This window comes from Leptodactylus fuscus, chromosome 3 (genome assembly GCF_031893055.1).
Source record: "Leptodactylus fuscus isolate aLepFus1 chromosome 3, aLepFus1.hap2, whole genome shotgun sequence".
Classification (NCBI taxonomy): domain Eukaryota; kingdom Metazoa; phylum Chordata; class Amphibia; order Anura; family Leptodactylidae; genus Leptodactylus; species Leptodactylus fuscus.
This window is the reverse complement of record NC_134267.1, coordinates 47587330-47613666: the sequence shown is the minus strand read 5'-3', so window position 1 is coordinate 47613666 and position 26337 is coordinate 47587330. Positions and strand designations below refer to the sequence as shown.

Genomic DNA, 26337 nt, shown 5'->3' with positions numbered 1-26337 from the left:
TGCTATATATATATATATATATATATATATATATATACGGTGTTGTGAGAAACTGTTGTGAGTGACTTTGGGACAGAAGTATTTGAAGTTAACCCTTTCCCGCCGATGGCATTTTTGTGATTTTGGTTTTTAGTTTTTGACTCCCCTCCTTCTAAACCCCATAACGTTTTTATTTCTCCGCTCCCAGAGCCATATGAGGTCTTAATTTTTCTGGGACAAATTTTTCTTCATCACCATTATTTATTCTATGTAATGTACTGGGAAGCAGGGAAAAAAATTCAGAATGGGGTGGATTTGAAGAAAAAATGCATTTCTGCGACTTTCTTACGGGCTTTGGTTTTACGGCGTTCACTGTGCAGCCACAATGACATGTCCCCTGTATTCTGTGTTTTGTTATGATTCCGGGGATACCAAATTGATATGGTTTTATTTACATTTTGACCCCTTAAAAAAATCCAAAACTATGTTAAAAAATTTTTTTTTGAAAAGTCGCCATATTCCGACAGCCGTAACTTTTTTATACGTCCGTGTACGGGGATGCATAGGGCATCTTTTTTTGCGGGACCAGGTGTACTTTGTAGTTCTACCATTTTTGGGAAATGTTATTGCTTTGATCACTTTTTATTCAAATTTTTATCAGAATCAAAACAGTGAAAAAACGGCGGTTTGGCACTTTTGACCATTTTTCCCGCTACGGCGTTTACCGAACAGGAAAAATATTTGTATAGCTTTGTAGAGTGGGCAATTTCGGATGCGGGGATACCTAACATGTATGTGTTTCACAGTTTTTAACTACTTTTATATATGTTCTAGGGAAAGGGGGGTGATTTGAATTTTTAATCCTTTTTATTTGTTTTCATATATTTTTTTTACTTTTTTTAAACTTTTTTTTTTTTGCATTTATTAGACTGCCTAGGGGTATTGACATGGGTGGGCGGTGTCGCGGATTGTCAGAGCGGTGGGGGTCGGCAAACATGGCTGCTCCGGAGCGTTATAGAGCGCCTCCTGGAGTATCGTTAAGGTGAGGGGCAGAGTGGTAAAGTATATGTATATGTGATTGTGTGGGGTTAGGGGCGAGGCTGTAGAGGGCAATATGAATTTTGTGGCTTGCTATGGTCCAAAGTGTGTGAGATTGCAGAGATGGTGATGTGAGTTTGGGTTTTGTGGGGGTCCTGGCACAAACGTATGTGCGCTATTGTGATGAAAAGTAGCCTATTGCGCAATCGGGTGTATTAACTATGTTTGTGGAAACTTTCAGCCAAATCGGTCGAGCGGGTTTTGCGTGATTGAGGAACAAACATCCGAACATCCAAACTCACAAACCCACAAACTTTCACATTTATAATATTAATAGGATAGAAAGACTCTGCAGCAATATTCCCCTATCACCCAAAAAGGTCCCTCTACAATCTCAATTGTTTCTAGGATACATACAATTCCTCGATGACACATGTAATAGCGGAAAAAAATGATGTTCCGAGAGCTTAAGCTTCAGCCCCTTTCTCTAAGAAATACAAGCTTACTTTCTACCCATACATATAGTACACTTACCTCTTTAAGGACCACAATGTGGATCACTGATATACTTTCTGGTAAGTCTTTCAAGTAAGCAACGTAGTAGTCCAAGAAATTGTTCTAAAAAAAAAAAAAAAAAAAAGATGGAGTAATATTTGTATTAATATATAACCATAGGAATTATTACTAAATTAATACCAGGCTAGCCAATAAAGTTATCGCTGGTAAGTAGGGTTGAGCGATCGGTATCGGAAAAGATCGGATTCCGATCGGCGATCGAGTAAATTTCACGATCGCGATTGGAATTCCGACCCGATCTTTTCCAGTGGGATCGAGATCGGAGGTTATCTCAAGATCGGCTCAACCCTAAAAGTGACTTTTCCCATAGAAAAGCATTGACTAGGGTTGAAGATCGGGATTGGAAAAGATCAGATTCTGATCGGCGATCGAGCAAATTTCACGATCGAGATCGGGATCGAGATCGGCTGGAAAATGATCGGAAATCGGATTTTAAAATCGATCTTGAAATCTCAAGATCGGCTCAACCCTACTGGTAAGAGAATCAATAGAAAGGGTGGAAAGGGGTAAGTTAGGCAGATCGACATCACGAGTTACATATTTGAGGAGGACCTTTCACCGCCTCCATAGGTTGGGTTTCAATGATCAGATTTTGTTGGTGCTATTTTTTAAATCAAAACTAGGATTGGATGGAAAAGAGAAGGAGCATTAGAAGAAGATGCTTTATAAGTTCTCTCTCTTTATAACCCACATCTGGGAAAAAATTTGCAAAATTTGCATCAACAAGACCTGAACACGGAAGTAGCGCTTTAAGACAAGCAAGATACAGTAAAATCTTTTTGAGAAGACCACCTCTTCATCCAGACCAAATTTTCTGTAATGGATTTTCACTTTCCGTAGTAGTCATCTTCTTTGAGACCATTTTTTATGCACTTTTGGGTGGTCGTCTCAAAAAGCTTTCACTGCATTTACACAACAGCATAGTTACCTCATCATTGGTTAACTTCAGGAATATGTCTCCCAGGATTCCTTGTCTGGACCACTTTACTACTCTCTCCTGCAATACGTGGAGCAGGTCCAGGTGGTGCTGGATCAAGTACCGCAAAGAACTGGGGAAGAAACTGAGAAATGAACAAAAAGTGACCCTTGAAGATGATTTCATCCTTATTAATGGGATAAGATGAATCAAAGGATTATCTGACAACAAAAGAAGAATCCACATGTACAATCTAGAAGGTTTTAGCACTGAAAATAACTAATTGTTTAAATCACATTTTGTGATAATTTTTTTTCTAAATTTCCATGCCACAATCTGTATTATAAAGCAATCCTGAAATATTGTTTGGGGTGAACTTGCCTTACTCTGGGGTGATCTGCTCCCTAGACTTCACATCGACCTGACATTACTCCGGTATTTCATGTTGACACCCCATCCCCCTACTTGCCCCACCACTCTGTGACAGGCCCCAGGTCTCTATTTCTCACTGCAGTATCCGGGACCACATGCGACTCTCAGTAGGGGCGAAAAACCCACCCTTATAGATCTCTTTATTCGCCCATCTTTGTGGGTGATGCGCTCAATGTCCTGTATGAGGGGATCCTCATGAGCACTGCCTCTGCTATCTACACTTCCATGGACCATGCACCATCTAGCACCCCTGCATCCCCAGTTGAGTGTGACTGGCCCACCGCTGCTTCCTGATTCTAATGCTAATGTTCTGCTTCCCCATTCTTCCCAGAGTCCTCCTTGTAACTAGCAGCCCCTAGAGCCAAGCCCTGCAATTTAAAGGCAAAGTATAAAAACACATAAGCAAATATGTTTAGAGGCACATTGTTCATCAAAACAAGGCAATATGGTCTCTGTAGAGATAACTTCTCAGCAATCATCACAAAATCATGATGTCTTGAAAAGCTAGTTATCTCATAATACATATATCAGGGCATATTCAATTTGGACATGTTCCGCTAAGAGGAAAGGTAAGGAAGGACTATATTTGTAAAACACCACCAAGAGAGGAACCTACATAGAAAAAGTGGAATAGAATATTTGGTTCTTCTGGTTTTGTCTTACAAAAACCAATACAAAATACTATTCAAAATGCTATTATGTGTTAATAATTCCATCCAATACAAGAAATTGGTGCATAAGCATATACGGTACCCCTGAATAATTTGGATATACCCCAGTTCCTCTCCACTCTAGACTTGAGGGTCCTTCCGTGTGCAAAACTTCAATTTTTTCTTATTTCATATACTATATGTGCACTATATGTGGTTTGTTCTCGTTTATTGGTTTTACATGTTATTTACAATGTAAAAGATACAATATGCATATAGGGTTTGATCCCTATGTTAACCTATTACTGTAAAATGTTTGCATTGATTTACAGCTTTCAACTGATCCTTATTTGATTAATCTGTGATTTTGTTGTTGTTGTTTTATGCCATGAATTGTACTACTATTTTGTGCCAAATATGAAAATGTACACCATATTACATTGTATGCTCAATAAAATGAATAAAATGCTATCATGTGAAGTAAGTCTTGGATAAAATCTTTCTCTCGTTCTGGCTTGTGAATTGCATTTCCTTTAAAGGAAATTTAATTTTAGAATATACAACAAAAAAGAATTCCATCCTAAAGGGATATTTCCAGCTCTACCAATTATAGCATATCCACAGGATACGTCATAAAAGTCATAAATATGGGTCCCATCTCTGTCACATGCGTCTATTGCAATAACAGCACGCCGCGACCTCTTTCATCCACAAGTCACACAATATGCCATGCTGTTTCCATAACTCCCATAGAAGTAAATGAGGGTCGGCTACAGAAATGTGTAGCACAAGTTACAGAAACAGCATAGCTTGTGTATCACCCTGTTTCTGTATATCACTTTAACCTCTCTAGAAATTATGGAAACAACAAGCACAGCCTGCTCAGATGCTGCCGAAACTTCCAGCATTATGGCTGATTGGTTACAATGGGGAAATACAACGTTTGATCTTCTTTCCTTTGATTCTGTCTATCAAAGCTGCGAGAAAACTGCAAAGTAGAATAAATATGCTAAGCCCAGACAGAAGTTGTCTAACCATCAAAGGGCTCTTTGTTTCAGAACCGTGAAGAAGTTCCATTTTTTATTTACAGGGATTGTCCAGAAGAAAACTATTGATGACCTATCATGTTTCAATATTGTTTTGAATTGGTTTCATGAGGAATTGGAGTCCTCAAGTCTCCGATAAGACAGAGTTTGCAGTCCATTTCTAAGCCACCATACAGTGTACAGAGCTGGGCTAGATCCTGTGCACTATGGACATTCCAAACAACTGGAGGTCAGACCCACAATGATCTGCTACTGATGAACAGTCATAAGGATAGGCTAATAACAGTATACTCCTGGCCAACCCCTTTAATAATGGACTTCACACAACTTAACACATATAATATAAAACCATACACCTCATAGAATCTGATTTTTCTCAGGGGTCAGGAACCTTTGTTGTATGGTGCACTGATTTTTTTTAAAAACAAAAAAGGACATAGATGAAATAGCCAGAGTGCCATGCAATAATTGTAAGGATGTTGACCCCTATATGAAAGTTATTCAATGCATACATAATAGTAACCAAATAACCCCTCGCCCCCCCCTCCAGTCCACCTTAAACTGCGCTGCCCGCTTAATTCACCTCACCCCCCGATCTTCATCAGCTGCTCCCCTCTGCCAGTCCCTCCACTGGCTACCCATAGCCCAGCGAATTGAGTTCAAGCTACTAATGCTAACATACAAAGCCATCCACAATCTGTCCCCTCCATATATCTCCGAACTAATCTCCCGCTACCTGCCCACACGTAACCTCAGATCCTGTAGACCGTAAAAACAAAGCCTGTAAGAAAGTCAAACAAATGCATTTTTTCTTCAAATCCACCCCATCCTGAATTTGTTTCCAACTTCCTAGTACATTGCACAGAGTAATAAATGGTAGTATCATGAACAAAAATTTGTCCTGCAAACATTAAGACCTCATTTAGCCCTGAAAGCGGAAAAATAACAAAGTCATGGGGTTTGGAAGGAGGGGAGTCAAAAATGAAAAATGAAAATCGAAAAACTTCCATTTCAATATGATTCTTGGCCAAGACTTTTTGTGCACAGATGATTCTTCTCTGGTGGTTATGACTTTTGGCTGAACACAGGATTCAGGGTGATTTGCCGTAAGTCAGCTTTGGGGGAGAGGCAGAGGATATCCCTCACATAGCCTGGTCTGTTTTGTTGCTTGAACCCATTCAGCTACAGTTAAGCATCAGAGAGAGCCCTGTGCCAAACAAATATACATGAAGTGAGATTACTGACCACTGTCATAATTGTTTTTGGAACAGCCCAGACTGCTTGCTTCCATCAATAATGGCATGTTGTCCAGACCTGAGACAGAAAAGCATGGCCATACCATTACACTACTAGCATCATGTTCTTGCTGTAATATGCTGCCTTGGCTTGCTGTCACATATCACGTGACCAAGAACCAGTGACCAATATAGCCTTGACCTAATGGTTCAATATAGCGTTGACCTATGTTTGTACTCATTTGCCTTTGAGTAATCCCTGAGAGAACAGGTGTTTAAGATGATAGATACTGATTATATTTTATATATTTTATATATATATATTTTATATTATACTTGGTATATTGCTACTCTAGACCAGTCTTTTTGTCAATGTGGAGTCATTGATACCGGCTTAGCCATGAATAGACAGTTCTCTAGTTTTTGGATGCTCTTTTGTGATGTTTTGTAATTCCCTGGAGTTGTGGCTGAGCCCTTGTGATTTGGCAGCCTGGACAATTCTAGGGCGATTCATTGCTATTTTAAGCCTTCTCCACTTGACAATAATGGCTTGCCATTTACTGTGGATGGATGGTGTCCCAGATCCTTAAAATGTCCTACAATCCTTTACAGAGCTACATGTCAAAACGTCACTCTCCTTGGACCTTCTACAAGCAGTCAATGCTGAAATAAAAGCTGTTCGCACATAGAAGGGAACAAAAGTCCTCAACAGGACAATGGAAGACTGAACTGAAGTAACATTTCCAAGAACTCAAGTAGCAAAAAATAAATCTGCTGGCCCTAATAAGCAATACCACTTGTGTTTTTACATGTAATCTATTTTTTTTTTTTTTTTTTTAAAAATCAGTTTTGCCTGTATGATATAAAAAGTGGTAGCCCAGGGGGCCCATGTAAGCGTCATATGTCTGACATACAGCCCAAAGGTGCCAGTAGAAGGCAAAGCCATATAGGTGATTTTCTTGGAATGTGTTGGCTTGACCATTACTAATGTCCTGTATGTAGTTGTTATGACCAATAGCGCAGTTTTCACCTTACAGTCATTTGCACACAGTACATGTCATGGTTGCCATTTTCCTGCTGCTTACATTTATTGTATTTAGTGCTATCATCTGCTATGTTGCTTTCCTTGCTATCATCTCCTATGTTGCTTTCCTGTGCTGTCTATACTATCATTGCTACATTTTACATTAGAAACAGAGCAAACTTCAGTACCTTCTCTCCTTCGTGGTCCTCTTGATGTCAGACCCTTGAAGAGTTGCTCTTATCTTAAGGATATGAGACAGATTCAGGACATATTTTCGCTCTGATTCCAGAAGGTCCTTGGCAGCCGTCTGTCTTCTTGCTTCATACAAAAAACATGAGTGTTATTACGCACACACCAATGGATGTAAGAATCAGTGTTGATCAGTTGTTCTGGCTGGCAGATATCAGTTTGTACTTAATGGATAGAGAAATACCAGAAATACACCATGGCCAATTCTTGTTGGACCTGTATAATAATTGCAAGCTGTATACAGATACTAAAAAGAAAGAGAGAGACACCGAGCGCTCTAAGCGTAGTATTAATGCCAATTTCAGAAAAATGTATATAACAGTGAGTAATACCAGTAGACCTCTCACCTGAAGAGTATGTGTCCTTTATTGTCACATACGTAAGGAAAACTCCAGGTGGGAGTGGCTGCAGAACCAACGAAAACACCGGAAAACCGGAGGGAAAAGTTAGGGTATTAGAAGGTCGAGGTCTGCGCTCACTGGTAAACCTTGTGTGACAGCCAAGAGTCGATACAATGGTGAGATAATAAATGGTGGATTTATTGAAAAAATAGCACGACGCGTTTCGGACCACCACGGGTCCTTTCTCAAGTGCAGATTTTGCTAAAAGAAATATACAAAGAATAAAATGTAAAATAAAAAAATATAAAATAAAATATACAAATAGTACAAGAAGCATCAAGCCCATAAATACACAAAGAACATGTTGCAGATATCAATTGCAGCAATAAATAAATATAGTAATAATAAACATGTCTCCAAAGTTATTATACTTTACAAAAGAGTGATGTACACCTCAAGAAATGGCAATGCAGATCTTTATGCAAGGTGAGTATGTGCACAAATGGATACATAAATAAATGGGTAAATAGATAAATACAGAAACCAGGTTCAGCAGGAAAAAAAGCAACAAGGCAATGAATATTAATTAAAATATTAGTTAAAATGCAGACACTACTGAAAGATACCTGTGTAATGTTTTTTCTTTTCAAGTTACAATCAGTATCTATCATCTTAAACACCTGTTCTCTCAGGGATTACTCAAAGGCAAATGAGTACAAACATAGGTCAAGGCTATATTGAACCATTAGGTCAAGGCTATATTGAACAATATCAATATAGCCTTGACCTATGTTTGTACTCATTTGCCTTTGAGTAATCCCTGAGAGAACAGGTGTTTAAGATGATAGATACTGATTGTAACTTGAAAAGAAAAAACATTACACAGGTATCTTTCAGTAGTGTCTGCATTTTAACTAATATTTTAATTAATATTCATTGCCTTGTTGCTTTTTTTCCTGCTGAACCTGGTTTCTGTATTTATCTATTTACCCATTTATTTATGTATCCATTTGTGCACATACTCACCTTGCAAAAAGATCTGCATTGCCATTTCTTGAGGTGTACATCACTCTTTTGTAAAGTATAATAACTTTGGAGACATGTTTATTATTACTATATTTATTTATTGCTGCAATTGATATCTGCAACATGTTCTTTGTGTATTTATGGGCTTGATGCTTCTTGTACTATTTGTATATTTTATTTTATATTTTTTTATTTTACATTTTATTCTTTGTATATTTCTTTTATCAAAATCTGCACTTGAGAAAGGACCCGTGGTGGTCCGAAACGCGTCGTGCTATTTTTTCAATAAATCCACCATTTATTATCTCACCATTGTATCGACTCTTGGCTGTCACACAAGGTTTACCAGTGAGCGCAGACCTCGACCTTCTAATACCCTGTATACAGATACTAAAATGCAAAAATTTGAATAGTCATACATATAAGAATATTTTATGTGTATGGGGGAGTTATAACATAAGAACTTGGACAATCCCCCCAACACCACCTTCAGGAGATCCATTATATTGGCTCAGGACTCTGATTTCTAATTTATCTCAGTGTAAAAATAGATTTCTTGAACCATATGTTAAAATTATTTCCAGCTATCTTGAGGATCCAACTAATATTATAAGGATGTTAGAACCATTGATTGGGATATCGAAGGGTCTTTTGGCCACTTTGGACATTAGTTCACAATGCACCTGTATTAACCATTCCCAGGGTACGGATGAGGTTAGACAGATCACAAAGGGGAGTCTGAGCAATCGGAGTTAAAATTGAAAGGCATCAAGTAAATTCATTTTATCGACAAACTTTGGGCACCACTATGGACACCAGATTCGCTTCAAGTTATGCCAATCTCTTTATGCCATATTAGGAACAATTGATCACCTTGTCCAGACTTACAAAGGCAAATAATAAACCTCCCAGACTTGTAGTGAGCCTGGTACTCTGGAAGCAGTACATCGATGACATAATTTTGATCTAAATTCTAATGTTTTTAAATTTAAAATTTCACCTAATATTCTAGCTGCTTCTGTTGAATATTTAGACCTTATATTATATTTGGATTATAGTTAAGGATCAGCGGTTGACTTGCAGCACATATACAGTGGCAGCCAAAAAAAAAATGCACCACCAGTGGAGTTCCTGCAGATGATATGTATACCTCCTACTACTAAATCGACTGAAAAATGTCTTGTGACATGTACAAAATTGCCAAATACTCATCATCCAGGAGAGAAGTGGATAGAAATGGAAAAAGACAATCACTACATTTTGTGAAATGGTGTGGGTTTTTTGGCCGCCATTGTATGAAACCAATAGCCAGAAACTGGTTCAATTTACATTCAAGTTGCCACCTGCCTTGGTCTTAGACGGAATTGATCAAAGATGGCAGAATTTGGAAAAGAAGACGGTCATCTGATTTCTCAATTCCAAGAAAAGGAATGTCCTGCTAAAACCTTATTGGAAGCCTGAGAAAAAGCTAGACAGCTTGATAGATCTCTCTTTTGTTTTAAAAAGATAATTGTAGATCCACTGGGGAGATTGGAGTGGCCATAGAAAATATAAATTAATGTTACCATTCAGTTCTGAATATCAACACGTGGTGAGGATAATTGAAAACCTTGGCATTTATTAAGTGAAGATAACATAATAGGAGTTACGTTGTCATCTGTTTCTCTGATTGTCTATACTAAAGTGACAAATTTGCCTATTAAGATCACCTATACAGCCAAAACCCCAAATTCAAGGGCAGAATCCATTAAAATTTTGGATTTTCAGAGTCTGAGGGATTTCAGAATATGGGAGTATTCTGACAGTAGTCCTCCTCTCCACTTTCACACCCCATTTCAGAAGACAGGTGGGACCACTACCTATCAGACATACATGTCTCAGATGGGAATACCCCTTTAAATTGTAAACTGAAGACTGGGAGTGTGATTTATGAATTTTGTGAATTGTCCCTTAAGGTGAACGTCATCTGTTAGTGTACTTTATATCCCAGACTGATGATAAAGTTATTTACATTATTGATGTCTTGATGTTCGTTCTGCAGCACACAAAGGAATAGACTTGAGCCACGGTCACAAAATAAATTTTTAACGTCAAACTTAGCAGGGTTGTTTCTGTGTGAGAGAGGTTATATTCATATCCCCTGAATACAGTGAGGACTAAGCCATCAAACTGACACTCGATAATGACTGTACGGTGGTGGCGTGATACCACTGAGGATCGTAAAGCGCAGCTGACTTGTGGTTATTAATAATAGGTGATAGTGACTTTCTGTCCTTGAAAATGTGTCTACAAAAACAAATGGACTTAAAATGAGAAAGTGGTGCAAAGAAAAAGGGGACATGATGGAATGATACTATTAGGATACACCCTGCCTAGCTGTGATGAATCTCCCTTGAAGACACTTGCTGGATTATGTGCAAAGATCACTAGAGTAACTCAATTTCACTGGTGCGGTAAATGTACACAATGAACAATTTTCACCATTTTTAAAGTCCAGTGCCACAAGGAGCAGATTCCTCACTTGCTCGCAGTTACCGTACAATTTTGATGGTAATTACCATGAAAATCTGCCATCCATTAGCACTGTGTGTGTGCTTGGGGTTTGGTCTTGGCTACCAGTCAAGACAAAAGGTTGCTACAGGTGTAGTGGGTGTGTGGCTTGCCCATATATCGCCTGTGGCAAACAGTTTACGAGTCAGGTTACAGGAGCAAAGTATACTATCCAACATTTCATCAATTGCCGTACTAAAGGTGTGATCTATAGGGCCATCTGTCAATGTGGCCTTGAGTACATTGGCAAAACTATCAGGGAATTTCGTAGACGTGTAGGTGAACACTTAGGTGATATACGACATTCACGAGATACCCCTATTGCGCGACACATCCGTGACGTGCATGCAGGAAATTTCACCGGTTTAAGATTCACGGGCATTGATGTCGTTAAATTTCCAGCACGCAAAGGCGACTGGGATAGATTGGTCACACAGACAGAGACAAAGTGGATCTTTAGGCTACAGACCACACACCCTAGGGGTCTTAATGAACAACTCAGTTTTGCTTCATTCATATAATATTTGGCACTATATGTGTATAAATTCGACCACTTGGTATGCTATCTTGTAGCTGTTCCTGAATCTTTTAACCAGTTTAAATATTCCTATGAAATTGGTACTGTCTGGTTAGTAACAATACAGATGGTGCGTTTTTGTACTTTTTATGCATAGGGGATTGCCCCTTTTTGCGCTCAGGCATATTCTCTGCCCCTTATTGATATGGGTCAGTTGTATGAGCCTGTTTTCATGTTTGGCCAGCTGGTAGAATATTGAGGCTGTCCTAGATGCCAAAATTTACCTGAGTTTGGCTCCGCTTCTATGATCGGGATATGCGGCGCTCAGACAATGTAATGCGCATGCGCCCGATTTAGAGTACGAAGGCAGTGAAATCTGGGCATGCGCGACTGTTTTACTTATCGCGCATGCGCATTTCTGTTTCCTTTAAATGCCCGCATTTGGCGCGTCTCTCCCGAGGGGAAGGGTTTGGACGTACACTGTTCGGCACTCCGTAGTGTTCTGAGGACTGAACTTTATTTTCACTTGTTCATTTCTCTGTCCTGCCTATCTAACCACTTGTCATTAGTGTGGTATGAATGTGACTGAGTCACTAGCCTTAGTGACTGTCTGTTCCCCTGATGGGCTAATATATACATATGCCCATATGTTTATGTGTGCGGTTTATTAGCAACCTTGTTATTTACCCCTGATGAGTGTGTGTGTTACTGCCACTTATGCACCACGAAACATGCATGTCGGGTATGTCATCTTTAGTTGTAATTAACTCTTTATAGCACATTTTTTCAAATCTTTGTCCAGGAGGGCGTGTATAGGGACATCCCAATACCAGGGCAAGGTTCCGGTCGGGGCACTGGCCATTTAGGGAGGTGACCCCGTGTTAGGCTTAGGGGTATACAGCTCCCTCCCTGTCTTACAGTCTAGGGACATTTTTCTTTATTGTCTCAAACACTTTCATCAGGACGGAGACTTCTTCCCTGGATTGTTTTTAAAGTAGTTCCAGGTCATCCACCACAAAGAGGTGAGTCACCAATTGGCTTAATTTCCTTTTGGGACCGCCGTGTCCAGATATGTGGTGATTGAGTTGGACTTATTGTCTTATGTGGGTATTTCTATGTATTTATGTTATCTTAGTATTTTAACCGATTTATTAAAGGTTATGTTTTACTAGTTCTATTATTCCAATTGCTCCTATTTGGATTACATGTAGTGTGGCGAGCATAGTGCTTATTTTGACTTTAGTAGTTGTACTTTAGGGTTTGGTCTTGTGCAGCAACTGCACTGTGGTGTCTCACCCCAGAGGAGTGACCTAATGCTCCTGGGCCACAGGGCCAAATCTGTAACGTGGTCACCACTTACCAGGTGCCATTTCAAATACTGGTGTCTTCTTACAATATAGAGAGGCCTTTGGACACCCAGAGGTTCCAGGGTCCAATAGCAATTGCTACCTCTGCACCCCTATAGCTATGCGCCCCTATATGAGCAGTATCTCCATACCCAATCCAATAATCATTGAGCAATTTATACCTTCATTGCCATAGCTAGGGTCCTGTATACTGCAAAATGAATGTATTTGGTACCAAAACTTTCCTGCATTTCTATTTGACAGATTTTATGACTAAAGACTGCGTGCCTAATTTTGTAAGTTCCACGCAGAGTTTTGCTATCTACTCCATAAAACCATAATATTAAATGACAATAACAGTGCATAACCCCTGCGAGCAGTGAAGTAACAATGTACATACACTAGGCTGAAGCCCCACATTGCAGAAATGCTACATTTTTAATGCAGATTTTGCTGTGTTTTTTTTAGCCAAAGCTAGGAGTGGATTTAGCAGAAGGGAGACGTATAAAAAAAAATCCCGATATATTGTCTATTCCTTGTGAAGCCATTGGCTTTGGCTCAAAAAAAACAAAAGCTCAGCAAAAACTGCAAAAAAAATTGCAGCTTTTCCGCAATGTCTGTCTCCAGACTAAAGTAAAAAATATGCAAATCTATTCTCCAGGATGTAATTAGGAGAACAGTGCACTCTGTACGCTATCCTCTAGAGGGCAGCATCCTTAACATCATGCATGACTCAGTTAACAAGTCTATTTAATCATGATGCGGATTTAATTGCCAAATTAGTATTTCTATTCCAAAAGGGTAAAAAATATGCAAATCTAGTCTCCTGGATGGAATTAGGAGAACAGAGTGCACTCTGTACACCACCCTATAGAGGGCAGCATCCTTAAACATCATGAACGACTCAGTTATAAAGTCTTTTAATCATAATGTGGATTTAATTGCTAAATCAGTATTTCTGTCCCAAAAGGAACAGATTCCCAACTATGGACAGCGCTGTTTCGGCCTATTGGGCCATCCTCAGCATAGTGTAGGGATACTGATTTAGCATGGTGAAAGACTATAGACCAGGGTATGGGGGCACTCATCCACATTAGGGAGAGTGTTCGCCTACATAGGCAGTACGGAGACTTACAAGTCATTCCTGCTCCGCTAGGGATTATGGGTAAAAAATATGCAAATCTAGTCTCCTGGATGGAATTAGGAGAACAGAGTGCACTCTGTACACCACCCTATAGAGGGCAGCATCCTTAAACATCATGAACGACTCAGATATAAAGTCTTTTAATCAGTATCCCTACACTATGCTGAGGATGGCCCAATAGGCCGAAACAGCGCTGTCCATAGTTGGGAATCTGTTCCTTTTGGGACAGAAATACTGATTTAGCAATTAAATCCACATTATGATTAAAAGACTTTATAACTGAGTCGTTCATGATGTTTAAGGATGCTGCCCTCTATAGGGTGGTGTACAGAGTGCACTCTGTTCTCCTAGTTCCATCCAGGAGACTAGATTTGCATATTTTTTACCCATAATTCCTAGCGGAGCAGGAATGACTTGTAAGTCTCCGTACTGCCTATGTAGGCGAACACTCTCCCTAATGTGGATGAGTGCCCCCATACCCTATTCCAAAAGGAACAGATTCCCAGCTGTATCTCCAGATTAAAGTAGTCAACTTTTCTGATGTTTATTTTAAAGATACTTGCTTTTAACTTAAAATATCAATTTTGGTTGCATCTTTCCTTAGGACTCTCTACATTGTTGCTACTCTGACAATGTATGACAAAAAAAATGTAAGACAAAAAAAACAAACATTTTCTTTGTCAATGTCTGACTATATAAACATACTTTTTATTGACTACTGGAATGGTAATTCTCAGCTGTCACTTTGTTCATACATTTCCAGAAGGAACAGATGAATTACACAATGCACATGGTGTTGCAAAATTATTTCACTAAAATTTTACAAACTTTTACTAAAACAGATGAGTCAGGAGTGGTCAAAATTGGTCAGAATTGTCAAAAAAAAAAATGTTGGCATTTTGAAGCTTAGATTTTCCACACAAATGCTATTTATTTTTGTGACTGATTTTTTTCTGAAGCAACACCACATACGAGGGGGAACCCAAAAGTATCCAGAATGAGGCTGCTGCGCGCACAGTTTTCGTAGTACGCGATTCTGCAGCTAGTTATTTGTTCAACCATGCCTTCTCAGTCAGTGTGCCAAGCAGCGTTGATGCGGAAGGTTTCGTCTACCCGCAGTGAGTTTTCTTGCAAGAGCTGTTTTGTCCAGCCGCCGTTTTTCTTGATGGAGAAGTTTTATGAGCAGCGTGCGGCTGTGAAGTTTTGCTTTTTGCTCGGTTAAAATGCATCGGAAACCGTTAAAATGTTGAAGACCGCTTACAAGGATGACGCTATGTGTCAAGCTCAAGTTTACTCGTGGTTCACCCACTTTAAAAATGGTGAAATGTCAATTGATGATCAACCGCGTTCTGGACGTCCGTCAACTTCCCGAACGGACAAAAGTGTCCAAAAAATCAACGAGCTTGTGCGTGAAGATCGACGATGAACCACTGAGGAACTCGAAGAGTTGTCTGGAATGAGTTTGAGCTCGATTCAGCGCAATTTATCGGAGGATTTGGGCATGTCAAGGGTCGCTGCAAAGTTTGTGCCGCAGCTCTTGACTGATCAACAGAAAGAGCGTCGCATCAAAATATGCCATGCCTTGAAAGAACATACTGAAACCGACCCAGAATATTTTTCTAAAATTATTACGGGAGATGAGTCTTGGTGCTATGCTTACGACCGGAAACCAAACAACAATCAAGCCACTGGAAGACGCCATCCTCGCCCCGCACCAAAAAGGCTCGTCAAGTGAAGTCCAATGTGAAGACAATGGTCATTTGTTTTTTCGATGCAAAAGGGATTGTTCCAACAGGTCAGACCGTTAACCAGGTTTTCTACTTGGGGGTTCTCAAGACTTTGCGCAACAGTGTGCGGCGAAAAAGGCCTGAAATGTGTCAGTCTCGTGATTGGTTTTTCCACCACGACAATGCCCCAGCCCACACCGCCATCTTGGTGACCACTTTCATGGCAAGAAACGGCATGGCTGTCTTGCCCCACCTACCATATTCACCCGATATGGCTCCCAGTGATGTTTTTTTATTCCCACAAATGAAGAGGAACCTCAAAGGGAAGCGTTTCACCGACGTGGAGGAGGTGAAGAGGAAAACGACAGAGGTGCTTGCAGACATCAAAGTAGATGAGTTTAAAAAATGTTTTGAACAATGTCAGACGAGATTTGACAAGTGTATTGCTGCTAAAGGAGAGTACTTTGAAGGAGATTGAAAGAATTTTGTACAAAAAATTACACGCTTCAAAAACAACTTTTCTGGAAACTTTTGGGTCCCCCCTCGTATATTGCTAGAAAAATGTTCAATTGTGTATGAATAGGGCTGCGAAAAACTTTTTGAGGATAGGTTCACATCTGCACTGTTCCATCCTTTGTTTGGGTCTGCTGGGAGACGATGAACGATGGAAAGACAGACTGTTGTTTTATTGGTTAGACACAGACACCAGCAGACCCTGCAGAATATAATAGGGTCCGCCAGATGTCCGTCAGGTTTCCGCCATTTTTGACGGCTTCATTGTGGTGCATTTATGCCACTCTCCTTTTTTTCTGACAATGCGCACCCACTTGTCTAGTATGTCAAAAAAATTCTAACCCAAATTAGCTGTGCCACATTGGTCCAGAGATGTGCTACAATGCACCATGTTTACACCAGTGTCTAGTCATATCCGCAATAGTAAACCTAAGCCAATGTCAGATGAATTAGGTTACACAGTTTATAAGATCAAATAATTTTAATACTATGTTTTACCAAAAACACTGGCCTCGCTGAGGGAATTCTCCACTGGGGCGACTCGGCTTTGTACTAGTTCCCTTGGTCTATCTGTTTGTTCTTTAGGGCTTTCTTCTTCCCATTCCCTTCCATCTTTTGGTTGTCTCCAGATCAGTGAAGGCATATACATTCTGGACTGACCTTCAATTGTCATTGAGGACTTGAAACTTTCATCAGTTTCTTCATGAGTTGTTCGAGTAGCTTTAAAGAAAAAACATTTAGAGGGGCAGATTCACGAGAAATGTCTTAAAGGAAAATGGTCTCATAGTAACTAGAGATGAGCGAACAGTGTTCTATCGAACACATGTTCGATCGGATATCAGGGTGTTCGCCATGTTCGAATCGAATCGAACACCGCGTGGTAAAGTGCGCCAAAATTCGATTCCCCTCCCACCTTCCCTGGCGCCTTTTTTGCACCAATAACAGCGCAATGAAGGTGGGACAGGAACTACGACACCGGGGGCATTGAAAAAAATTGGAAAAAGTCATTGGCTGCCGAAATCAGGTGACCTCCATTTTAGACGAATAGTGGATTTCAAATCCGGGTCATATGAGAATGTGAACTTTGTGACTATGAGACAGGGATAGCTGTACAGGCAGGGATAGCTAGGGATAACCTTTATTTAAGGGGGAATGTTATTAAAAATAACTTTTTGGGGCTCTATCGGGTGTGTAATTGTGATTTTTGTGAGATAAACTTTTTCCCATAGGGATGCATTGGCCAGCGCTGATTGGCCGAATTCCGTACTCTGGCCAATCAGTGCTGGCCAATGCATTCTATTGGCGTGATGAAGCAGTGCTGAATGTGTGTGTTTAGCTCAACTACACTTGAACCCTTGTGCACCCTCGGCTCTGCTACATCAGAGCCGAGGGTGCGCTTGAACCCTTGTGTACACTCTGCTTCATCAAGCTAATAGAATACATTGGCCAGCGCTGATTGGCCAATGCATTCTATTAGCCCGATGAAGTAGAGCTGAATGTGTGTGCTAAGCACACACATTCAGCACTGCTTCATCACGCCAATACAATGCATTAGCCGGTGCTGATTGGCCAGAGTACGGAATTCGGCCAATCAGCGCTGGCTCTGCTGGAGGAGGCGGAGTCTAAGATCGCTCCACACCAGTCTCCATTCAGGTCCGACCTTAGACTCCGCCTCCTCCGGCAGAGACAGCGCTGATTGGCCGAAGGCTGGCCAATGCATTCCTATGCGAATGCAGAGACTTAGCAGTGCTGAGCCAGTTCTGCTCAACTACACATCTGATGCACACTCGGCACTGCTACATCAGATGTAGCAATCTGATGTAGCAGAGCCGAGGGTGCACTAGAACCCCTGTGCAAACTCAGTTCACGCTAATAGAATGCATTGGCCAGCGCTGATTGGCCAATGCATTCTATTAGCCCGATGAAGTAGAGCTGAATGTGTGTGCTAAGCACACACATTCAGCTCTACTTCATCGGGCTAATAGAATGCATTGGCCAGCGCTGATTGGCCAGAGTACGGAACTCGACCAATCAGCGCTGGCTCTGCTGGAGGAGGCGGAGTCTAAGGTCGCTCCACACCAGTCTCCATTCAGGTCCGACCTTAGACTCCGCCTCCTCCAGCAGAGCCAGCGCTGATTGGCCGAATTCCGTACTCTGGGCAATCAGTGCTGGCAATGCATTCTGTTGGCGTGATGAAGCAGTGCTGAATGTGTGTGTTTAGCTCAACTACACCGGTGGAGTAGTTGAGCTAAGCACACAGATTCAGCTCTGCTTCAATCAGCGCTGGCCAATGCATTCTATTAGCTTGATGAAGCAAAGTGTGCACAAGGGTTCAAGCGCACCCTCGGCTCTGATGTAGCAGAGCCGAGGCTGCACAAGGGTTCAAGCGCACCCTCGGCTCTGATGTAGCAGAGCCGAGGGTGCACTTGAACCCTTGTGCACCCTCGGCTCTGCTACATAAGAGCCGAGGGTGTGCTTGAACCCTTGTGCAGCCTCGGCTCTGCTACATCAGAGCCGAGGGTGCGCTTGAACCCTTGTGCACCCTCGGCTCTGCTACATCAGAGCCGAGGGTGCGCTTGAACCCTTGTGCAGCCTCGGCTCTGCTACATCAGAGCCGAGGGTGCGCTTGAACCCTTGTGCACCCTCGGCTCTGCTACATCAGAGCCGAGGGTGCGCTTGAACCCTTGTGCACCCTCGGCTCTGCTACATCAGAGCCGAGGGTGCGCTTGAACCCTTGTGCACACTCTGCTTCATCAAGCTAATAGAATGCATTGGCCAGCGCTGATTGAAGCAGAGCTGAATCTGTGTGCTTAGCTCAACTACTCCACCGGTGTAGTTGAGCTAAACACACACATTCAGCACTGCTTCATCATGCCAACAGAATGCATTGGCCAGCACTGATTGGCCAGAGTACGGAATTCGGCCAATCAGCGCTGGCTCTGCTGGAGGAGGCGGAGTCTAAGGTCGGACCTAAATGGAGACTGGTGTGGAGCGATCTTAGACTCCGCCTCCTCCAGCAGAGCCAGCGCTGATTGGTCGAGTTCCGTACTCTGGCCAATCAGCGCTGGCCAATGCATTCTATTAGCCCGATGAAGTAGAGCTGAATGTGTGTGCTTAGCACACACATTCAGCTCTACTTCATCGGGCTAATAGAATGCATTGGCCAATCAGCGCTGGCCAATGCATTCTATTAGCGTGAACTGAGTTTGCACAGGGGTTCTAGTGCACCCTCGGCTCTGCTACATCAGATTGCTACATCTGATGTAGCAGTGCCGAGTGTGCATCAGATGTGTAGTTGAGCAGAACTGGCTCAGCACTGCTAAGTCTCTGCATTCGCATAGGAATGCATTGGCCAGCCTTCGGCCAATCAGCGCTGTCTCTGCCGGAGGAGGCGGAGTCTAAGGTCGGACCTGAATGGAGACTGGTGTGGAGCGATCTTAGACTCCGCCTCCTCCAGCAGAGCCAGCGCTGATTGGTCGAGTTCCGTACTCTGGCCAATCAGCACTGGCCAATGCATTTCTATGGGGAAAAGTTAGCTTGCGAAAATCGCAAACTGACAGGGATTTCCATGAAATAAAGTGACTTTTATGCCCCCAGACATGCTTCCCCTGCTGTCCCAGTGTCATTCCAGGGTGTTGGTATCATTTCCTGGGGTGTCATAGTGGACTTGGTGACCCTCCAGACACGGATTTGGGTTTCCCCCTTAACGAGTTTATGTTCCCCATAGACTATAATGGGGTTCGAAACCCATTCGAACACTCGAACAGTGAGCGGCTGTTCGAATCGAATTTCGAACCTCGAACATTTTAGTGTTCGCTCATCTCTAATAGTAACCAATCATAGCACGATTTACATTTCCTATAGTACTTTTGTAAAATGAAAGCTGTGCAGGGCCAGCTTTGATTTTAGTCTTAACGTTAGTTGCTGGTGTCCCATACACAGCGGAAGCCTAAAAAAACCTTGAGGATGTGAGATGTCATGGTCCACATACAGGAAAAGAAGTCTTTCATGATGACAAGGACTAATAAAATGTAAATGACAATGATTTTTTTTTACTTACCTGTGTTGGTGACTGTCATATTACTTTCACTGCCAGCACTTACTGTCCTAGCCGCAGGAGCTGTATGGATAGAAAATGAACCTGTATCAGTGACTGAGTATAATATGGCGACACAAAAACAAAGTGGTTTTACTATACAAAAGTAATAAAAAATTAAAAACCTCTACATATTGATAGAATCACACTATCCCATAGAACAAAGGTAACATGTTATTACGCTACCCAGTGAATCGCATAAAATTTATAATGCAAAAAAACGGAATTGCTCTTATTTTACTACTATTTAATACTAGAAAGAATTATAAAAGATTCTAATGAAAAATATAACTCACCCCACATAGAAACACAAGCACTTTTACTATTATTTGAAACAAGAAAAAACTAAATCCAGAAATCCAGAGGAATCCCAATAATTTTCTTAAAACTTAGATTTTAATGTTTCCATTAGGTTGTATAAAAACGACCATCAATCAGAACAATCAATGTTTGCTTACGTATTTCCGAACTCTAGGTTCCTTACTCATGGCATACTATAAGTAGAAGCGGGAACTCCATGTTAGCTTACGCATTTTGGAACTCTAAGTTCCTTTTTCATAGCATGGTATGAGTAAGGAACTCTATGAGTAAGGAACCTACAGCTCTGAAACACGTAAGATAACATGGATTGTTCTGATTGATGGTTGTTTTTATACCACCTTTTTCATGGAAATATTAAAAGCTAAGTTTTAAGAAAATTATTGGGATTCCTCTGGATTGCTGGATTTCGTTTTTTTCTTGTTTCAAGTGGTTACTGTCTCCAGCCGAGGAGTAAGAAATCTGTACACAGGAGGTAAAGACCCTGGAAGTTTGGGATTGCTTTATACTGTACATGAGTTGGGCTGTGTTCACACATACTTACCTTTTAGCTTTTTGTCAATAACAAAAAAATGTAAAAATTATGTCTCTCGTATTGCAACAATGAAAAGACGAAAAACTGCTTTCACAATAAGTCCTAAAATAACCTGTTCGATAAGGGGTAAATATATAATCTAACCTTTGAATATTTTACTATATTGAAAGTCACGTTACCTTTTTCATATGGGGAGGGCTGTACAAGGTTGCTATGGTAATTGACCATCATTGATTCCGAATGATTGGAGTTTTGGAAGTTGCTGTTCTGGGCTGATTGGGTTTGAACTGTATGTTCTTCCTTCTGGATCCTTCTGGGGACAACAGAAAAGTATAGACAAAAACTATGTGTCAGAAAATCTGTATGGTAAATTGGAATATACTTTGGGGGAGATTTATTAAGCAAAATGTGGCGTACATGATGGTAAATTTGGTGGGGGTAAAGAGCCCCTGTCTCCGGCACACTTCTGCTGTGTCCCCTTTTTGGGAAAGTAGCTAATGCGACTTTTTATGCCTTATACACCCAAAAAAACTGGAATACAAGGTATAGTAAATCTGGGTCACACTGTCTAAATTAGTGTCTATTAGAAAATCTGCCCCATTGTCTTTATATTATTTTAGAATTTAAAGTGACAAGTGCCCTAAGTGCGGTCTCAAGCCCAGCAAGTTCTCCAGCCAATAACAGTAACATCACATAATGGTGGAATCATCAATTAAGACCAAATGGGAGGAGCAGGATAGGATTTAGTCATGAAATTCGGAGCACTTGCCAGACTTGGGATCACCTTCTCAGCTTTTGAAACTTTATCTGCATAGGTGATACACTGTCTACCAACCAATAAGTATTTGGACACCTGCGGTCCGAGCGGCACGAGCAGCAATTACAGACTCAACCCTCCGGGGCATGCTTTCCACAAGTCCTTGTATGATGGCTAGTGGTATTTTATTCCATTTGGCTTGGAGAAGACAGGTAAGTTCTTTCCCTGATTTTGGACGGCTACTGTACCCCTTAGTATGGCGATACAATTTGTCCCAAAGGTGCTCGATAGGGTTCAAGTCTGGGCTCTGGGCAGGCCAGACCAGTCAGTTAACCTGATTTTCACTGTACCAAGCCATGGTAGACCTTGCTACATGACAGCTGGCGTTGTCATCCTGGAAGTAACATTGGTCCGACCCATAGAACCGCCATAGTGTAGGAAGCACACTGTTATCTAAAATAGTGCAATAGGCATCGGCGTTGAGTTTACCATGCACTGGGGTGAAGGGTCCCAGTCCATACCAGGAGAAACACCCTGAACCATAACACTACCTCTGCCAAACTTTACTGGGTGTCCAAATACTTATTGGTAGACAGTGTATAAGATTTTTATGCACTGCTAAGGCCTCATGTATACGACTATGTTATACCTGGCTAAATCAGTTATTAACGCAATTTGAGGGGCTTCTGTTCCCAACATTGGACTACAATTTTTGGAATTCAGTAAAAGGACTACTTCATTATTTATAATCCTACAGTATTGTAAGCGGCCATTTTCTTGTGGCTGGTGGGCATGCACAGTCGGCTTTGTCCTAGACCCGAGGCCTAGAAATTGGAAGCCAACCCCCAGAAGAAGACGCGAGGAAGACCAGTTTCTGAAGAAGATGGTGGTGGTGCTGGAGAGTTCTCTCGCAAAATTGGGGATGCCCCCAGTGCTGTTAGAGCGCTGGGGCCTGCCCCCAGTGCTGCGCAAGAACTCATTTACATACCGGCAAAAACCGGGATTTCTATGGTACGGCGGCACGGAGAAGACATCTAAAGGTAGGAGATGAATAGCCTTTCTTAAGGCTATTCCTACGTGTTAGAGACAAAAAATTTCAATTTTAATGATAGTATCCCTTTAAAAAGCGGTTACCCGTGAACCTGATATGCTAAAATGGCTTCTGCCCAAAAAATACAGAGAGAGAAGAGTCCTGCTTGAATTTTTAAGGCAGAATGGGGAACAGAAGCCCTAAGCACTTACCAAGCACAGATGTGAACCTAGCCTTACATAAGTGAAATTAATAATAGATAAATGATTTTAAAAAAACAACTTAACAAAAACATTTCCAGAATTTTGCCACAATTGTCTGCCATGGTTCTGAACACCTACTTGAGTAAATTACTGCAAAGTATCCCAAAGCTCTGAATATACAACAATCTGCACCGATTAAAGTCACAATATCAGGACAGAAGCAGAACCTTCTAGATAAAGAGCCGCACGCCCTAGCGTAAAAATATACAGTATATTTATATAGACCTCCACTATTACAGATGTATCCCTAGAGCGAGAGCCAAGGACTTCGGAAATCTAACTCTTTTTAGGTAAAACTTGCAGCTTTCTATCTGACCCATTATAGGACTTGGTGTTAAGTTCTATAATTCTAGTTAAACCTTCTTTTTTCTCTAATAGTTTTATGGAAAATAATATGATAGATAATTAGATCAGTAACAATCCCCACCTTCCCGGGAAGACAAGAAAGCCAATGCTCTGCGAATTACTTCTAATTAGAGGCAGGGTGACCTGGATCCTAATAAGAGGAACAATGCCGACTACATAATTAGTCTAAGAATACTCATAGGACTTCTGACATCCAAACTACTCCTCTCATCATCCTACATTTTTTAATTTTCATTTTCTTTCATTTTCAGATCATGTACATATAACATATCGAAGAGAATAAATGTGATACGTTAGAAAAATGTAGCCAACCCCACTCACTTATTCTTCACTTTTCGGGATTCTCTCCTTTTCTCTTGTTGCAGTTGCTCAATCTTCTGCTGCATCTCTTCCTGCTTAGCAATGATAGCGTGAATCATTGCCATGGCCGTGTTCACCTCTTCCTATGGGAAATATATCATTATCGATAGGGGAAGGTATATTGTTATGTTGTTAATGAAATATAAAAAAACAAAAACTTGAGAGTCTTCAGTCGTTGATACCTTTTTTAATGGCTAACTAATAGAGAACAGTAAAATGCTCGAGGTTCGATATTCGTATTCGACCACTCGAATCGAATATCGAACCCTATTATAGTCTATGGGGAGAAAATGCTCGTTTCAGGGGTAGGCAACGTTCGATCAAATTATACTTACCAAGTCCACGAGTGAGGGTCGGGCTGGATCCTCCGTGCAGTCTTCTCCGTGCAGCGTCCCCGCGGCATCTTTCGGCTCTGAATTCACTCTGCCAGGCATTGGGCCTGGAGAGCCGACTGCGCATGCCCGCACTACAAGCGGACATGCGCAGTCGGCTCTGCCCATGCCCGATGCCTGGCAGAGTGAATGAAGAGCCAGAAGACGCCGCAGGGAAGCTGCACGGAGAAGACTTCTAAAGGTAGGAGAAGAACCAGCGTTGATTGGCCGACGGTATAGCATTCGGCCAATCAATGCTGGTTCTGCATCGAACTTTTACAATCGAACAGCGAGTGGTACTCTATCGAGTACGAGTATTTCGAATACCGTAGTATTCGATCGAATACCTACTCAATCGAGTACTACTCGCTCATCTCTACTAACTAATAATGATGACAGAATATAATGTTTCGAAGCTCTCGGCTTCTTCCTCAGGTAAATTTAAAAACAATTTCTGAAGGATGCATATTTATGTACAAAGGGACACATAGGAATAGAATTTTAGGTGGGAGGGTGGAAAGTTATTGGTACATACAAGGTCCAAGGTCCTTATCAGTTCAAAGAGTGGTCTTTTACGGCTGCCTCAGATCAGTGATTCCTGTAAGGTGTCATATACCCATGTGACAGATTCAACCCTTCCTGGAGTGTACTGAACAGGGTCATGAGCTTGTACTCATAAATCCTCCTGTCGTTCTTAGATTTGAAATCTCCTCTTAAAACCAAAATTTTCATGTCATTGGTGATATGTTATTAATGATGATTGATAATAAGGCCATAATAACTAAATAGTGCTGAAAAAATGTAAGAACATTTTAAAGGCCCCAAATTGATTTTTCATATTGATCAGCTGTGACAGCAGGGTCTGGGTGCCGGAAGCTATAGCAGTATAAGTATGGGTGTTATACTTACCCAGAACCACCCCAATGGTTCACAAACTGATGACTGATCCTGTAGATGGGTCATCAGTACATAAAAAAAACAATTTGGGGACAGAGAATTTCTTTTGATAGGTTTGTAAATGTAATTAAAAGTAACCCATTTTCATATACCCAATTGGGAAATTCTGAGGTCACAGAGAGACGGGGCCTCATTCAATGTGTCCATCAGTAAACCAGGACAGGACGCTCCTTTCTGGAGGACTCATTTTAAAGCATACGAATAAAAGTTATACTTTATACACAGTGACCAAATCTTATTTCCAAAGAACGCTCTACTTGTGGCACATAGTGAGAGGGGGAGTGAGCAGAAGCCCACTACACTGAAATTTTAGAGAGCCATTTATAACACTTGTTTATGCCCTAATGCTGAATTGGCGTAGAACGCAAAAAGGCTGTTTAGTGACTGCGTAACAACATCCCGGGGGTTTGCTGGTCCCAAATCTGCTTATAGGTTCTATTAGACATATTACGTTTGTTAGCTGTGATTTGTCTCGATGGACAAAGTTGAAATGGTATTTCTGAGTTAATTTGAGAGTAATATTACACGTAATTAGGTTTTCATGTCCATGAGAATCTGTGTATTGGGATCAATAATCAACAATTTGGTTGTCTTTCAATATAATTTTGAGAGGGTGGGACTTCATTATTTACGAAAGCTAACTTAGATGCCAAAAAAAAACCTATTCAGGCTAAGGCCCCACATAGCAAGCCACAGCCAAAAAATGCTGCAGAAAAGACCGTGGCATAAACGCATTGCAGAAAGTTTGCAAAGTTTTCCTCTGTTGACTTTCTGTCTCCATTATACCTTAACCGTTTTGGAAAATGCCAGCGTTTCCATAGGTATAATTGACATGCTATGATTTGCAAAAACACTTGTGTGTTTCACGGTCATGCGTACGGCCCATAGAAATGAATGGGTCAGTGTGTTATCTGGGAAAAACCACTGACCATTCATACAGTTGTGTGCAAGGGGGTTTAGACTATCAGATCACAA

At 41.1% G+C, this 26337-nt stretch overlaps 1 protein-coding gene across 4 annotated transcripts in view; it reads right to left on the bottom strand.

Annotated features, from left to right (window-relative positions):
- Nucleotides 1–26337, bottom strand: part of ARHGEF33 (Rho guanine nucleotide exchange factor 33) — a 71061-nt gene that overhangs the window by 10148 nt on the left and 34576 nt on the right. For 2 of the 4 annotated variants that reach the window (XM_075267540.1, XM_075267542.1), the window contains 7 exons: nucleotides 23996–24117; nucleotides 21438–21571; nucleotides 20370–20429; nucleotides 16808–17029; nucleotides 7085–7214; nucleotides 2522–2654; nucleotides 1552–1635 (listed from right to left, as the gene is read on the bottom strand). In XM_075267540.1, the coding sequence (XP_075123641.1) occupies nucleotides 1552–1635; nucleotides 2522–2654; nucleotides 7085–7214; nucleotides 16808–17029; nucleotides 20370–20429; nucleotides 21438–21571; nucleotides 23996–24117 (885 nt within the window). The remainder of the gene's footprint in view (nucleotides 1–1551; nucleotides 1636–2521; nucleotides 2655–7084; nucleotides 7215–16807; nucleotides 17030–20369; nucleotides 20430–21437; nucleotides 21572–23995; nucleotides 24118–26337) is intronic. The other 2 variants (XM_075267543.1, XM_075267541.1) reach the window with 2 other exon arrangements.